Source organism: Pyxicephalus adspersus, chromosome 7 (assembly GCF_032062135.1).
Source record: "Pyxicephalus adspersus chromosome 7, UCB_Pads_2.0, whole genome shotgun sequence".
Taxonomy (NCBI): Eukaryota; Metazoa; Chordata; class Amphibia; order Anura; family Pyxicephalidae; genus Pyxicephalus; species Pyxicephalus adspersus.
Window position 1 is genome coordinate 48,392,991 of NC_092864.1, and position 17,770 is coordinate 48,410,760.

General features: G+C 36.3%; 1 protein-coding gene across 3 annotated transcripts in view; it reads right to left on the bottom strand.

The window, feature by feature from the left end:
- Window positions 1-1,281: 1,281 nt before the first annotated feature.
- OLA1 (Obg like ATPase 1) overlaps window positions 1,282-17,770 on the bottom strand; it is a 103,630-nt gene continuing 87,141 nt past the window's right edge. For all 3 annotated transcript variants that reach the window (XM_072418358.1, XM_072418357.1, XM_072418355.1), the window contains exons 8-11: window positions 11,918-12,058; window positions 11,208-11,304; window positions 7,873-7,995; window positions 1,282-1,773 (exon numbers count right to left, since the gene is read on the bottom strand). In XM_072418358.1, coding sequence (XP_072274459.1) covers window positions 1,672-1,773; window positions 7,873-7,995; window positions 11,208-11,304; window positions 11,918-12,058 — 463 coding nt within the window. In that variant the 3' untranslated portion in view covers window positions 1,282-1,671. The remainder of the gene's footprint in view (window positions 1,774-7,872; window positions 7,996-11,207; window positions 11,305-11,917; window positions 12,059-17,770) is intronic.

The window sequence follows — 17,770 nt, forward strand, 5'->3', positions numbered from 1 at the left end:
TCCAGTCAAGATGGCTGAAGATCTTGAGCCTGGAGGATGACCGAGTGAAAGTGTTGACCCTAGTAAAGTAATTCACAGATATTACATAGCTGAAGTGCAGGGAAATATAATTCCTCTTTAAGGCAAAGACAGAATTTCTGATCTCTGTATGATTCTTGTGTCATTATTGAAGCAGACAGATAACAAGCCATGTGACTGGAATTATCAGATGTCAAGGTTAGCAATGACAACCTGCGGGACGGTTTATGATGAATCCTTACCTGCTCTTGTTCTGGTGAAACAGAAACAAATCTTCATGCATCCTTTTCCCAAGCTGACTACTAATAGGGATCTGTTTTTATTATAAACACCTCACCATTCTTCATGTTGTATTAGAATTGAACAGCCCCAGCAATCTTTTAGGTTACATACACAAGTCAAACTGTTGTGCTTATCTTGGGCAAAAATCTGACCTGTGTGCAGTGCTCCCCTGATATCGTTTATCAATCTACCCAGTCAGATTGATGAAGCATTGTACGTTTCTATAGAGAGCAAGGTGAGGCTCGCTCATGCTCTTCCCACCCCTATGAAGAGTGCTCATTTCTTCATCTATAACTGGAGACAATCATTAAATATGGTTTTCAGCAACAGTGATCTAACATGGGTGCATGGCCTTAGTTTAAACCTAAAATTAAACTGCCAATGCAGGTGATACCAGAAATTTGTTTTTAAGCTCCTTGCAGAGTTCTGAAAGAAAGCAAAGGGGGACAATCACATAAGCAAGCAATCTCTAGGAGCATATTTACATAAAATTGAGGAAATAAAGAAACATCAAATTGGTGATTGCATCCCCCATTAAATAGAAAAGGGCAAAATAAAAAGGTTTCCACTGCTAATTACCCAGCAACACAAATATACAAATAATTTCTACATTATTTCAATGATCTCCACAATTCAAGACCACATGACAGGTTCACTTTAGTCTTTCTTCCTGTATGCCTCTACTTCCTGTATCAGTACAGAAAGGTTACAATAACATTTTTTTCTTTTTAGCCTTGGCATCTAAGTGTAGATATGCTCTATCCATTTTCAGGGACACATTCACACACAATTGTTGGCAGGCTAATCTTGTGATTCCCATGAAAGACTCACTTTTCAGCTACAATGACAGCTGCCCCACACTGGCAGTTACTGTATCATACACATGTCTTAAATTCTGTAATCAGCAGCCAGCAGGTGCTGTATCGCATTCAGCACACCACATCCACTCAATACAGACATCCCCAAACACACAGAGGCTGGTTTTTGTCAAATGTTTTATTGAGTGTAGACATCTGGAGTACTGTAAAACATGCATTATCTGTAGATTGAAAAAAAGAGCCAGCCACATTGTCCTCACTGTCAGATGTGTCAGGCTTGGCATACATGATGGAGATTAATGAAGTATCATGAGACTAGAGCTAGTCCTGAAAAGCATCTATGATTTCAAGTAGGATCTTAATCATTTGGAAAGCACATTTACTGAACTTGTATTTTCACAGTGAGCTGACACGTATCGTTTCAAAACAAACAGCATTTATTTGGTGGGGAGGGAGAGGAGGAAAGATGGATCCTGGTTTAGTATTTAATAACAGAAATATTCCAAGTACAAATAAAAAAAAAAACAAGCGGCCTCTGTTTTGACAATTAAAATTATTTCTTTTTGGATTGTTGAGGTGTATTGAATTTAAAGAAAATAATGTCTCCATCTTCTACTGTGTAATTCCTCCCTTGTTGTCTGTATTTTCCTGCAGCCTGTAAGAGACAAAATATACAGCCGAATATTAATTCCTGATAAATGTGCAGACAATCCATCATATCAACATTGCATCCATCCAACATTACACCTTGGCTTTGACTACTAAAATAATAATGTAACGTTTCATCAGAGATGTTTGCCATATGCTATATATTTTTTTTTTATTGCAATATTTTAAAATTACTTTATCCTTTTATCATTTTCACACCTTTTTTGAATCTCTAATCATTCTCTTTGATGTGGATTTTAAATCGGAGTGGCCTTAGATGACCTCACTGTACCCATAATAATGAAAAGTAAAGGAGTATTAAGCTACCTATACTATTACTGTATTCTCCATGCTCCCGCTAATCGGCCACTAGGATTTCAGACTATTAGAGCAAGATCCTCCTTATATACCAGGAAGTGGAAGCAAGTGGAGTAAGGCTGTATACACACGATCAATAATTGTAAAAAAAAATAAAAAAATTAAAAAAAGGATCCTTCCAATGACAAGAGACTGAATGAGCTCTGTACATACATCGCTGTTCTACTCTATGGACAGGAGAGAACAACGGAGAAGCAACCCGCTGCGCTCTTTCCCCATCACTTCTAATATGTTCTTTCCTCCTTTGTGGATCCCCCAGGACGGATCTATACACAGCGAACGCTGCACACACCAGATTCTTGTACGATATTAGCACTCAGGCGCTGATCAGATTAGAAGCATCTGACGTGTGTAGGTATCCTAAGTCTGTGTGCACAAAAAAGTGAGCCTAGTCATTTGTGTTGTGCGCACAAATTACAGGTTCGCCTTTAATAAAGTCTACAAATTTCTTTGCATGCACTTCTCTCCTTAGACGACTATGAGCTGCTTTGTGCATTGCTTGAAGCTGTCGATGTTGTGACCAAAGATCACTAGTAACAAAGAGAGATCCGGAAGTTTGCAAAGTGCAGACTTTAGAAATAGTTTTAAAGTGATTATAAAGATCTTTTGGTGGCTCACGGAGGCCCACATCTAACTTGTAAGGTGACTTGCATTTTGGGAGTGCATTCAAAAAATATCCTATTTTTTCAGTTTTTTTCAGGATATCTAAATCAACAATATTTTAATCACAACATTTTATTTAAATTCTCTCCATTTAAAAATTGTTCATGCATATATCAATCTCTTTTTTGATTTTTTGAATTTTTTGTCACTTAAGCTTTTATTGTATGTCTTTATATGTTTTTTGTATATGCAATATCAAACATGTAAAATTTTTGTTTTTCAATATATAATAACAAACAACTGCTATTTAAAACATTCAAGAGATTGATATAAATGCATGAATGATTTTTTAATGTAGAAGAATCTATAATCATGTATTGTTTGGTACCATATAATATATTTTGACATTTTTGAGAGGTATATACTAAATCTTTTACTTATACTATCCTTTGGCACCTCTTCAACCAGTCCTGAGACCACAATTCCTGAAATACCTGCATATATTTGGGTCTGGATTCATAGTGTAAATTTTGATGTGGTAGAAGTGACCCAAGACACTCATCACTAAGCGGTAATACAGATGGAGATGAGGGATTCTTCTCAGCCCCTGCATCCCAATTGCCTGTATGCCAGCAAAAAGAATTATGGTTGCCATTATACCCAGAAAACTCTGCTAATGCCATGAAATATCCTCAGTCTGGTCCCTGATATACAGTGAATTCTTATTTGCATGCATTACTCCAGTACAAACATCAACAAACTCTACTGAGGAATTTTAGGGGGAGTTTGCAGAATAAAAGGTATTATTTTTTGTGTAATTGGTATTGTGACATTTCCCACCACACCTCCCAAATAACATAATAATAGGATTATATTGATTGTGCGAGCAATGGATTTATAATTCCAGTGCCCTACCGAGGACAAAAAAAATCCATATTATGATGTAATGGTGAACAACAGTGATCACTAGTAAGCCACATGTCAGATAATAATACTACTAAAAGACAGGAATAAGAATAACCAGCACAGATACACATACATCAATTATGTTAGAGAATATAGAGTGCAGACAGTGTGGTAAGTAGACATGACAGTGGAAATGTATCTGTTGCCCACAGCAATTGAAAGAGACAGCTTCTAGAGGGTATTATAGCATAGACGGTTAATACCAAACCCTCCTCCAAAAAGCTACCTGCCTGGCTTTCATTCATTTTCAGTGTTTTTCACTTTCCAGACACTGACTTGGTTTAAACATGCAGATTACGAGTTGTTACTCAGTTCCTTTTTTTCATTTTTTACCAATTATGACTGTGCTATTTACATGATAACTGGATACATTTTGATGTATGATACGAGCTTTAAAATGTAATCTTTATTACTTTATTATTATTATTTATTTTTTTACAAAGAAATAATCCCCTTAGCAGACACATTCTTTCTATAATTCTTGAAAATCTCTCAATTTATAGAATCACTTTTTCATATAGCCCTAATTTTTCAATATAACATGGGACGTGCATGGTGTGTGGTTTATTTTTATTCCCTTGATATACGATTTAGTTTACAATTAATTAAATGTAATAGTGTTCCTTTAAATGCTCAAGAGACCATTTAATCCATTTCCTTTGCTAACAGAAACAACTGGTAGAAAAATCAATACCCATTTGTGAATCTCTAGTATGTATTAAACAAGACACGTCTAACCGGTTCATTTGCACTTGAAAGCAGCCATCTGTAGAAGGCAGCTTTGCCTAAGCAGATATGATTGCTAATAATGAAATATCCCTGTAGACTACAAAGCCCACACAGCGCTATTCAGTGTATAGTTCACAGCGCTGGCATTAAATTACTTATGCTGTGCTGCTGGTTCCAGGCACAGGAGAATCAAACTTGAAATGATCAACCCTGATAGCGCAGAGCAAACACCCTTCGCTGGAATACTCGCAGGCTAAGCGCCACACAAAGCTACGCTATGGATATGTAGAAAATACACAAGCCACTCCTTTCATCCCAGTGTCAAATCTATTTAAAACACTTTAATTTATTTTCTTTCTCCCCCCAAGTGTTGGGCGATGGTGGCGTGACGGTGATGTTTCTTTACATTAAGTGCCACCTACAAGCAGCACTCCATTACTAATAACTGCTCAGCAACCCGTCAAAGACAAAATAAACTTACATGTGGCCGGATAAAGCTCACATTGCTGGCAGATTATTAGAGAAAACACAGCTTCATTTCACAGAAATTCCTGGGAGGATTTTCAACTGGGAGGCTTGTAGGAGGAGATTCTTCTGGGTAGTAATAGACTTATTAGGAGATTTGTGTGTGTTAAAATAATCTATTACTGAATGTGGTATGAATTGGAATGGGGAATTTAATTCCATCCTTTCCTCTAAACTGTCAAAGCAGCAGTCAGTCTGTGAAGGCTTTCTTTAGAATCCAGTCTTTATTTAGCAAGATATAAAAAAAAAAGAAAAAAGGAGTTGTAACCATCAGCAACCAGTCAGTAATTATTTTTTATTTTTGCAGATTGATCTAAATTTCATTAAATGTCATTTGTTACTGCACTTCACTGACCTCTGCACTGGGTTTTCCATATGACTGTAGGTTTAAAGCTGTAAATGACATCAGAAGGGTGACTTTGTATAAATAAATGTGTATATTTTCTGTAATTCAACATCATGCTGGCCAGGCAGAAGCAGAATTCTTAGGATTTTACAAGACAGGGCTGCCATTCTCGTACAGACCATTCACAGACTGAGTGGTCTGGAAGCTCAGCAGAACAGACTCCTGCCCTCGTACAAACTGGACCTCATCATATCTTACTTTTACTTGTATTGTGTGTGATACAGAATGGGTTCTGTTGTATTAAGACAAAATCATGTTAAACTTTCAATGATTAAAAAGTCTGTTATGATTCGGACATTAACTACACAGATTGTTATAAGGGTTGCTGGAACTGGCTGTAAAACTTGTGAAAGGACACAGTAAACCTTTCATATATTAGACTCTAGATTATTCTATCTCATGGGGAAAAAAGACTAGTGTTTTTGCAGTAAATTGAATTTTTCATTTCCTAATATGAACAAAAATAAATAGGACGAGCAATTTATACTTGTGTCTAAAATAGTACATTAGATAGATTATACTAAACATATACCGAATTTATATTACAGAGATGTGATGTCACGAAGGATGACCGCAGAAGTCCTAGCTGATTTTTGGATTTTTAAAGTTGAAGAACAGCCTCTGCCCTCTAGTGTCCAGAAAGAGGATGCTCATGGTTCAGCAAGACTTCTGTACAGTGCGCAGAGTATTAATACAAATCACATATTACATTATGAACACTAGGGGTAAAGGGTAATGTATTTTCAAGTGTTTACATATTTTATTATCTTTAAAGGCATAGCCTATATAAATAATGAGCACAAATTGTTTTTTTAGGATTGTCCTTCCTAAAACATCCTTGTACTCCTTAGTCAGCATCCTAAAACCATTCCTAAAAGGCCTTTATTGTTTCAGTCATGTTAGCCATGTGATCTCTCCAGTCTGCACAAAATCTTTTTATTTGACTTTTGTGTGCACGTTCTCCCCTCAAACACATTGTTTCGTGTGAAACTAGGACACGCCTAGTGGAAACCAAATTAAACATACCTGGTAAGAGACAGTTCAATTAAATTTTTAGTGAAGCTTTAGTCCTTATATATTAAGGAGATTTCAGTGCTATCTTCAATGCTGGTATGCATATTGGTACTAAAAAGCTTCAAACTAATTTCATATTCTTTAATATGATCCTTAAAATAACTTACAAAATATATTTCCCTTGAACTTCTCTCTACCTTTCTAAAATTAACTAGTGGTTTGAAGGGAAAACCTTCCTAAGAGTTTACAGAGTGTAAGCCCAAGTGATATTATTTAGACAGAAGTTCAGGAGCAGAGTATTTTGTACTGTATGGAGGGAGTCATACCGGAGGGTCTTTGGAGTATGATTGGTGAAATAATTGGCATAATTTACTAAAAGTGAAATGAGGGGAAAAAGCAGAAACTACATATTAAGAAACAGCCAACATATAACCCAGAAGTGTCCAATAAGTAGTATTACCATAGTAGTTTTGCCATTTCCGAGTTGTCCCTGTAACATAGTTTTATTGTCTGTAGATCCTGCTATTTGGTAAAGATACTTACCAAGGCCTACTTTGGGCTCCAAATTAGACCACGTTTATATTGTTCTCTACAAGATCTGGGGCTGAAAACAGACCCCTTGCATGCATGGTACCACCACAATTGTTACAAAGGAGGACTGGAAACACAGTGGGCTGCAGCAAGTAAATCTACATTTCATAAGCTTATGTAGGAGAGCAGTGCATATATCTCATAAAATGGTTCACTCCAAAGTGAGCAGATACAGAACCTAGAACTGAAGTGGAGCTATCTGTCATGAGATTTAAGATATTCGTGGGGAACTAAAGCCCCAAACTTCACTAATAACTGAAACATCTCTCTCACCCCATACAATAGCTTTGATAATTAGTTGGAAACAACCCCAATAGCTAAACTATTTATCACTGAACCATACTGTATCTGCAGGCAAGGAACCAGGCAATACCTAACCCAGATTTATTCATTAAATAGCTACAGGTATCCTAATAAACTGATCCTATATCAATATCCTAACACATGCTGCATACATGGGCTCCACTACTCCACAATGGGTATGGACCTTGCATTATCTCTGAGTTAGTTTGTTTTAAAACATTTTCTTACCCTAATCTCTATAGATCAATTAAACAGTGAGATCTGGTAAATACAATAAATACATTCTCATATGGAAAAAGACTATAGACTTGTGGTATTATTAAAGGGGTATATTAAACCTTGTTGTATTGATATTCCATTTAATTTCGCTATAAGGTATGGTGTAAGCTAAAATTCCATAAAATGATCATCTCCAGCCCTGCAATTCTGTCAGAGGCCTAAAAAAAGTCAGTTCTGGTCTAGCCCACAGAGAGAAATAAGAAGGGGTAAAATTTTAGCCTAGGAAAGGTGACAGCCACATTTCCCAATCTGGAGACTGGGCCTCTCCATGGGGAGGGGGCTGTCCTCTAACACTAAGCAGCAAGGACTCACCTTGACAGCTGTTTCCGAGCCTTCTTCTTTGAAATCGTCAAATTTCATTACCTCCGCCATAATGAATCCCTTCTCAAAATCTGTGTGAATCTTCCCTGCAGCCTGAGGAGCCTTTGTCCCTTTCTGTCAAAAGGAAAAGCAGAGGAAAATGAATTGTTCAGGAAGATGAATTACAGGAGGGGTGGATCTGTCAGCTCATGTGAATTTGGACCTGGCTGGGACTGCTTGAGATCTGTTAGCAGGCCGGCCTCACAGTCAGTTAATACACAGCACCAGGTGGTTAATGAACTCTAATATTGGCAAATAGTAGCGGTGTGTAGGGATATATTTATACATATTTCTGTACTCAATGCCTTTCATACCGAGCTGATTTTTTACAACTCATATATATCTTTTTTTTTTTTTTTTTTAATGGATTTGACCTTTAATTCATCATTGTAAATGATGACATAAATGTTTTGTTAAAAGAAGGAAAAACAAAAAAAAGAAAGAAAGAAATGGAATCATTATATTATCTTCTTTCTTGAATAAAAAAGGAACCATCAAAGTCTTTTATTTCCAAATAATGAAAATATAAAATAATTTATTAATGAAAATAAAAATGAGAATGGTTATTTCACAAAATACACTTTGTGTATGTGGGAATGAATATAAAAATATACTGTTAATTTTTAACATGTTAACTTTAAACAATTCTAGAGATACATTGTTTAGCCTTTTTCATGGTTTAATGAACATGCTCCCCTACTTTAAGGACACAATCGCAGGTTTTTTTTTTTTTTAACAGAATTATAGTTTTAAGTCATGTTACTTATGATCCTAAGATTTAAAAGTCAATTTATGAAAAAACAAAAATAGCATTAGAAGAAATCTCTCTCATTCGGGGACTTTAGTGATGACAGATAGCTGTGACACTATAGACCATGCAGCTCCCCAATTCACCACCCACATAAGAGAAATAACACTGACCTATTGCTGCCTAATAACGCGTATGAAGCTTCTTTTCCTGGCATGGCAAAAGCACAGTTTTTACAATGCAAGATATATTGGACTAATATAGATAGTCACTGATGCTTACCTTGCTAAATATCTGAGCACATTAGGATCAGGCTGGTTGCAATCAGTCTTGTTATAAAAAACCAACCTTCATTTTTTCTTTGCTAAGGCCCTGAATAAAAAAAAGCTTTGCCTTCTTCCACAGATATAGTTTTAATGTGTTATCCAAAGTGTTTAACACCAGGTACAAGGGTACAGCTCTTCAATCACTTTGTTTATATAATTTTTCACATAACAAGAGATTCTTTTATGAATATATTTTATTTACATTTAATGCAGTTGTGTATTATGCATTATAACAGAATATTTTTAAACTAAAATCTTAGACTTGGAAGAAAAATGCCAGAGCCTTTTTTTTTTAATGTAAACCCACCAAATAAAAGAATGACAACAAAACAGTATGTAGGTACATGCTGAAAAGTCACTTTTTAACCAAAAAATGGTTCTGTATCAATAAAACTGAATGTACAGAATGGAAGAAAGTTTATTGCCTTCCTTGGTTAAGGCCTGATATATTTGTTCACCGTTTCCAAGTTAAATGCAGGAAATGTTTTAAAGTCCAATTACTAATTTGTTTATTTATGATACATTTATTGTTTAAACATTCTCATCTCATTTTAGTAAACTGACCTTAGTATCTCTGAAACATTAACTTCCTTTTCTTTACCCTAAATCCTTATTACATGTTACTGTTCAAAATGTCATTCATACAAAACCTGTACTTTAGTACACAGGAGAAATTTTGCAATATATATCCATGTAAAGGGGACAGTGTCACAAGGTTACATTTATATTTTTATAAATATTTCTTATAAATTCGAGATCCCTGCCAGATCCCAAAACCTGCAGATCACACATAACAAATGTCCAGTCATTTATAAATCCTCCTTAATGGAAAGATGTGTTCATAGCACAATCAAACACTTTGAAACATCAAAAAAAATATATCGCACAACCTGTATACAAATTGTATTACGTTGGTTTAATTTTATTTTTAGATTACCTTTTTACATTTTGTGCAGTAATTATATTTAAATTTTTGCTGATTACTTTTTGTTTGGTTCCCAGTATGAAATTACAGTAAAATTATAAAAAAAAGTTGTATGTGTGCAGAAATATTTTTTTCTGCACATTTTTCTTTGTGTTTAAAAGTTAAAATCCTTGTAAATATATATGTATCAATATAAATAATAACTGAACTATCACAACACACTCACAGTGTTTGAAAAATTATATGTGTGTGTGATGTATTTTAAAGCCACCTCTGACTATCACAGAGACTCGGCATAAATTTTCGAGGCACAAACCTACGTGGCAGTGAAAAAAAAAATTAGATTTAAATTTGTGCAGCTTCTCTCTAGAAATTCTGAGTCTTTTGATAGAAATCAAAGGAATGCTGAAGTCTTTGTGTGTTTCTGTAATAATTATATATTTTGTAATACATAATTTGTAGCTACATACGCTTCAATGTATGTGGGAATAATGGGAGCCATCACACACGGGGTATTTTCCATTTAAAAGCAACACCGCTCCACTTTTTTATTGTCCTGTGGCAGCAAATTAGCCAGTCGCCACGGGCGCAATCAGCGCATATCAATGTTTTAAACCCATATCATCGTGGTTTTTTTTTTATTAGTGTCAGGATGGAATGTATAGCATTATCAGAACAAAGTCTACCTCTTAAATTATAAACCACTTAGAGAGATGAATTATTACACACTGGCTTTACGTTTTGGAAGCCAGCTGTGTATCTGCAAGGAGTGTAATGATGTTATATTGCTTTCACAGTTGAAAATATAACCCAGGAGAAGAATTGGGGGCTGATAAAAAAAAATACAAGAAGGGAGGACTTAAACACCCAAAAAACCAAACAAAGTTAGTGAATACAAAATGAAGAGCACCATCAATTTAACTGGAGAGGAACCTCAGTCACACAGATTAACCAAGTACAATGCTTGTGGTTCTTATCTAAGCTTGCAGGAGGGGGAGGGGGCGGGGGGGGGATAACCAGGTTTTACCGAATGAAGAAATATAGACTGTGTAATAGGGAGAATCAGTTGTTACCTGCCTCAATCAATGCTTCTCCACTTTTACCGTTCAGCTGCTCTCAAATAATTAAAGTTATCCTGGACACAGGAGGGTAAAAATGCTTATATAATGACTATCTATCCTCCATCATGACAGACTACCATGTTCTGATATCAATCTAAATTTGCAAGCATGTTTGTTAGGTGGGGGTGCATATAGGAGGGTGCTGATGAATAAAGTCAGAGCCTTACCCTGATAGTCCATGCTCTCACTTCATCGGGGCCTGCAGTGAAGAAGTATTCAAGCTGCAGTCCAGCATATCCGGTTTTAATAATCTTGGACAACGCGCTGCAAAATAAAATAAAATGACTGATCAGTTATCAGCAAGTGAGGGGATGGGCTTGCAACATCATAACTGGGTAACAGGAACTGGAATGCTCACAAGAGGAGCAAGTTAGGTGCCACCTGGCAAAATACTAAGTTAACTTAACCCCTTGCATCCCATAAAGATTCAGATTATCCTAAAATTACCCTTTACAAGTAACTTTCAATGGGAGCAATTCACTTACCTGACAATGGTTGCTAACGGCAACATTTACCACTGGGTGCTATTTTTATGATAAAAAAAATACAGTTTTTTTTTCCAATATGCTCCAGGTTTTACTAACACATGACGAAAGAATTTTTTTGGTTGATTGTAGCACTCTAAGGTAAACCCCCCCCCCCCTTCTTTACCCCCCCTATACTATAATTAAAAACACAGCACTCTGATGACAGATGACAGTTAAAAGCTTAATTTAAAATAAATCTTTTCAACTCTGTCTCATGATAAAGAAAGGAGAAGATTCCCTCTTTATAATGGTAATTACGCTGTCATTTATTATTCTATCAGTGCAAGCAATTAAATTACAGCAAGGAAATAGTTGATAATAAAGTGTGGGGAAAATGAATGCTAATTAACCTTTGTGTCACAGTCTCTTCCAGATACTTCTGCTTCTCCTCATCACTCATGTCTTGCAGCTTCAATTCCAAGGCCCCGCTAAAAGGGATGACCATAGCGCACGGGTCATGCTTGTCCACCCACTCCTTAATTTTTATCAACCTGTAGACAAAAGAGGGCACAACATTATCTTGTAGTGCATGCATGACAGTGCCACATTCATTATTATCAAGTAGCACATCCATATTCATAAGAAGCGCACGACTTTACAATGCCACCTTCTTGTATATTGCTTTCCAAGGTCAAGGCATTAACAGGCCATGATTGCTTCAGGTGTACTCCATTAATATTTCACTCTTATCTGCCTTTACATTTAGACTTTTTTTCCTGTGTAAAGTGCTGTCTGAGGAAATATAATTTAAAAAGAACAGAAAAATTTGTATGACAAAGTTGATACCTCCACCCAAAAGCAAATGATTACATATTGGGTGGAAGTTATCTTGTGAATCAGCAAGCTGTGATGTTACTCATCTTGATGGTATTGAGTTAGCAGTACTGAAAGTCAGGGTCCTAACACCATCTTTTTTTACCACTGCCAATGAACCCCATGCCAGTTCAAGTGTAGACATCTACCATTCAACACAAGGGTAACAAAACAAAACAAACAAAAACAAAACCATATTCCGCACTGTTTTTGAATCTGTTGGAAGATCGCTGAATGCAGATCAGAAATATACAGTCAAAAATACTTGCTATCCCCCTTTCTTAATAAGAAGCATAATGATAATGAAATATATGTCAAAGGGGCACTTTTGAAAGGTTGGAATTTGCCCCTTAGTCCCCTATAAACTAATCCTCATCTGAGTATAACATCACTTTGCTGAATTAGGAAAAGATCGTCATGCCTGGTGGCCCCAATTGTGTAGTTGGGTGGGGGGTTATCACAGCCACATTCTAAAGTGACATCAGAATAATGAACAAATGGCTGTGGGAAGGAAAGCAATGCAGTCTCTAACACTGACAGAGCTCACCTACCAACCACACCAGAGTGAAACTGAATTATTTAGTATAAGATACAAACTGAAAAATTAGGCTTTATAAACATTCTATTTAGTTTTAAACATTTAAAGGAGCAGACTAAACTTTGTGGATTAACTGGCATTTTTTTACAGATCAGTTTTTAAAAAAAAGTAGCCAATTGGATTTTCTATACTACATTATTAGAAAGTTAGTGTGCCATTGACAAAGAAGCTTCAGAACTGGTGAGTGTGCACTCAGAAATAGCACCAAAAATTAGTGGATGTGCTTTACCTCCAAGTAGACCTTCAAAGTTTCCTTTGTTTTTGTATGTTTCAATAGTTGTCACTGAAAGCAATCATTTGTGATCATTTCCAAGGACAACAGAACTAGCAAGTGCTGTTCTATTCTATGGAGAGTGGAGGACAAATAAAAGGTAAACTCTGCTGCATCCTCCTCAATGTTTATGTAATAATTTATCATTCATTTATGTAATATTCTAATTTTAAATCTTAACTTAATCAATAAAAAAACATTTATTCCACTAATACATTTATTGAATAAAAAAAATGTTTTAGATGTTTTATGGAGCCAACTAGACTCAGCTACATTGCACAGTGCTGCCATCCGTTTCAGGCACTGAATGGGGAGGTGCCTAAGAAGGTTTTAGAGGAATGAGAGGCAGGGAAAGCTGAAAAGCAGCAGACCCTAAATGTGGTATTATCTAAGCATAAAGTATATGAGGATTGCTTGAATAACAAATAATAATACCTGAAGTGCGTCTACAAGTAATTCAGCTATATATTTAGTTCTGCTTTAATTCAAAAGTGCACTGAATAATATTACTTAAACTATTATGAAAAAATAGAAAATGCTGACAATGAGTTGTGAGATGTACAATGACTTTTCTTTAAAAATAATGGTATTGTTTAAAGTAATTACCTTGTTTTATACTACATATAGGGACATTTTCCATAAAATAATTCATATATAAAGAGCATGTGTATATTCATACTGTAGATTTACACATATTTTCAAGCTGCAGAAAAACAATGCAAAAATCCTGTAGAATAGACACCACTAAGCATCTCATTCTGTGTGATACAATAACTGATGTTTGATCACAAGCTCAGCTACTAGAGGTTAATGAAATAATATATAACTTGGGCTGAGTAAAAGCTACGATTTCTGCTCAAGAAAACAGAAATTTGCATACATTATCTCAAACAGAATCGTGTTTCATATATATCATTTGTAATGATAATTGCAGAAGAAGGTTTAAACGTACAGTCGCTGTTTACCCACCACTCAATTATGATCATTGGTCAAAAGACAGAACAAGATTTAGACCTAGGAGCAATATACAGGATAGGGGGTGATTGGTGAGTGAAATGTAAAAAGGACTGTTTATTTACAGTACTATTTATAAGTGCCCGTTATATTCACTTCCCACCCGGGTCTGTGTGGAAAATTTTACTGTGAACCAGTACAAAGTTTAAAGAAGAAAATCAGTAACCACTTTTAACATTAGATAACAGGTTCATATCATTGCGAACTGAAGTACCAGCACTGAAAGTAACCAAACTATTTCTGGAAGTTGGGGCCAAATCTCTAATCATGACAGATGGATTTTTCATGGATACGAAGCCGCAGATCAGGACAATACAGACAATGTAGAAGCAGAAATTTCATGGTGCCCGCAACTAAGCTGCACATTAATTTCTTCTTTCATTGCACAGAGATACTTTAAGAGTCCATTCATACCTATTTTAAAAATCAATGAGCTGCACATGGGCATTCGTTGCCAGGGCACCCACATCCCGGCTTCTCCTGTGGTTGCCGGGACTGGATGAACTTCTACGCGTCTGAGTTGGAGTTATGTTATCATAGTCTGACCGATCAAGCCAAATATCGAAAAAGGAAGAAGATGGTAGCGCCCGTGATGGAATAGGGGACAGGCTAAGTATAAACAGGCTTCCACAAATTCCTTGATCCCCCTGGAGCTTTTCCAGGTTGGGTCCTACGTTGTCCTATTTTCTGCCTTTGTCCCATGGCGCCGCCATCTTTTTCCTTCTTCTTCTGGCTTCTACCTACATCACCCAATCTTGCATTGCGCAGATCAGGTGATGTAGCTTGCGTGAGATCTGCATCCCCCACATCCCCAAGTAAAGAAAAAGCTCCTTCTGCGCATGTTTTTACCATACTGACAATTTTTACTGTACATAAAAGGGTTGTCTATTCTTTTATGTAAAATAAAAGTTTTATTGATAGCTCTGCTTTAACTTTAGTCTGACAGCTAAAAACAGATTAAATGCATTCATTCGAATGGTCCCCCCCACTAAAAAAAATGTTTGTTATCAATCCAGACTTACAATACAAAAGCCTCTGTTGTGTAGTGGGCAGAGGAGATAATTCTAACTCTTTTTGCATTGAAAAACCTGAAGGAAGAGGTGGCACTGAAAGCAGCAAAGTCATCATTTAGACTGTGCAGTCTGGCAGGGTAACAAGACCATCTGATCAGAACTGAAAGTCCTTTAGTGGGTACAGCACTATACATGCACTTCAATAGAAAGTGCAGCTGCTAGATTGGAAATAAGGTATAACAGAACTGATCTATTAAACAGAAGGAAAGAAAATGTGTGTATTGCCCACAGAAACTAGACTGCAGCCTTTTTAAACATATCACTATTATTTATAGTAGATTACTATATTTATATAGTTCTACCAGCTCCTGCTCAAGTGTATAAAATATGGCTTTACTGAGATAAAATACAGCAGGATACAAAGCTGGCATTTCACTGAATTGTTGCTAAAAGTCTGTTTTTAATCAAGATCACCCTTCCATAATCTCAATAATCATAGCCTTAAGGGAATCTCCACAACTATACAAAGCGTGGATAGCCTTTTCGTACAGCCCAGACTGTAAATGTGTACAGTGTGAATGATCATGGCCAGTTACATTGCACATATCCAGTAACAATGTAAATCCCAGTCAGCATGCCATATCACCAGTAAATAATCTAAGAATTAATTTATCCTATTAGGTCTTCAATGCAGTATGATTACTTATTTTCAAGTCTGTGGTTTCTTTGCTACATCCCTAAAGTATAAACAGCACCCTATAGTAAAATAAAGGCTTACAGTCCTGAAAATGATGTCCAGCTCTCTTCACTATCCTCCGGCTTCAGTAATTTAAGAGATATCAGATAGGAACATGTATGCAGATCAAGTGTTCCAAACTCACTTGCCAATCCTAGTTTACAAGCATTGCATGGATATTGCTCAGGGTGGGCTTTCAAATGATAACAGGCCTTCACAATTAGCTTCAGCACAGCTGATTATTGTCACCACAAGGGGATATGCGACAACAGGAATAGGGACAGTGTTGTCATGCTACAACAAAATGTACTTAAACAAGGACCCCTTTTGGCAGGAAAGGGTAAGACTTTTTATGACAGCTGAAGATTTGAAAAGATTGGGAACGACTATTGAAATTTCATTCATATGCTAAATATTTAGTGATTAGGTTTACAACCAATTCAGGCTGCAGGAAAACTATTCAATCTTCCCTCATTAGTGAAGAAAGAAGTACACATAGAACAAAAAGCATTACTGTAAAAAGTAGAACTTTACATTTATTTTTCATTCACTACCCAAAAGGTAAGCCTAAATAGCTGCACCGTGGAAATAGCAAAAAGAAGTTTAACTGGAAGCCAAAAAAATTCCCTGGCAGCGTAGAAAATCCATTAAACATTCCATCCAAATTTACATGGCTGAAGAATCCTGGAGGACAATGTATAATTTATGCCGAATCATGCACAAACTAGCCTACCAAAATGACTTTGGATTTTGGCTGGAATCAATAGAACGAATAAAAGCCACAATAACACACTACTTCCATGCAGATGGCATACCTACTAAAAAACTGTAGCTTAGTCTTGTAAGGCAAGAAGGTTACCCATTCCACAACCCTGCTAGTTTGAGGACAGGAGTAATTAGATACTAGTTCAAAATGAAAGATTATAAAACAAGCCTTAAAAAAAATTAAACTGCTGAATTAAAATACTGATAAGAATATCCTTATAAATTCCTGTCACCCTGGTGTATGTCTATCAAGGAAAGAGTTACATTATGCACTGCAGACAGCAAGTGGTACGCTGCCATTTTAGCAGGATGTCTGCCGAGTCCTTGGAGAGATTATTTGCATTCCTTGGGACCTCTATTGTAAAATTCAGATGAATAAAGACTTACAAATCATTTTTTGTGTCGCCACTGTGAGACTGGAAGCCAGTGAATACTCTATTGTACCTTAACTATAATTGGCAAGACAGCCAAAAGCTTGACAGTGGAGAGAAGCGCAAGCTTAATAACAAAGGAGAATATCTTAAAGTGTTGACAGATGATCTTCACAATGCAGAAGCAAACCTGCTACATTCTGGCAGTAAATGAGCACAGAGGTGTAAAGGTTTCTCAAGTGACTGACATCAGACCAGCTATTTCTTCTCAGACGGAAAGCGGGGGCCCGCAAAGCACTGTCTGCTCTGACACTTGTATAACTGGCTCTTCCTATTCTGTGTACAACATGACTAAAGTGGCAAAGACAGAGCAAAAATCAGCTTGGGATAAATTTGTCACAAGTTTAAGCATACACTTTTAAAGAGAAGAATCTTTTCAAGCACTGACGTCCACCGTCCACCTCCAAATTATTTCCTCTTGGTGCAATCCAGTCCATGGTGCCATGTGAAGGATTCTTCTATATTATAGTTTGCCTTGAAGGAAGAGACTCCCATTTTCTTATCTTAAAATTATCTATGTAGATGTCCCAGCTCCACGTTCTAACACTACTTCAACTCCATG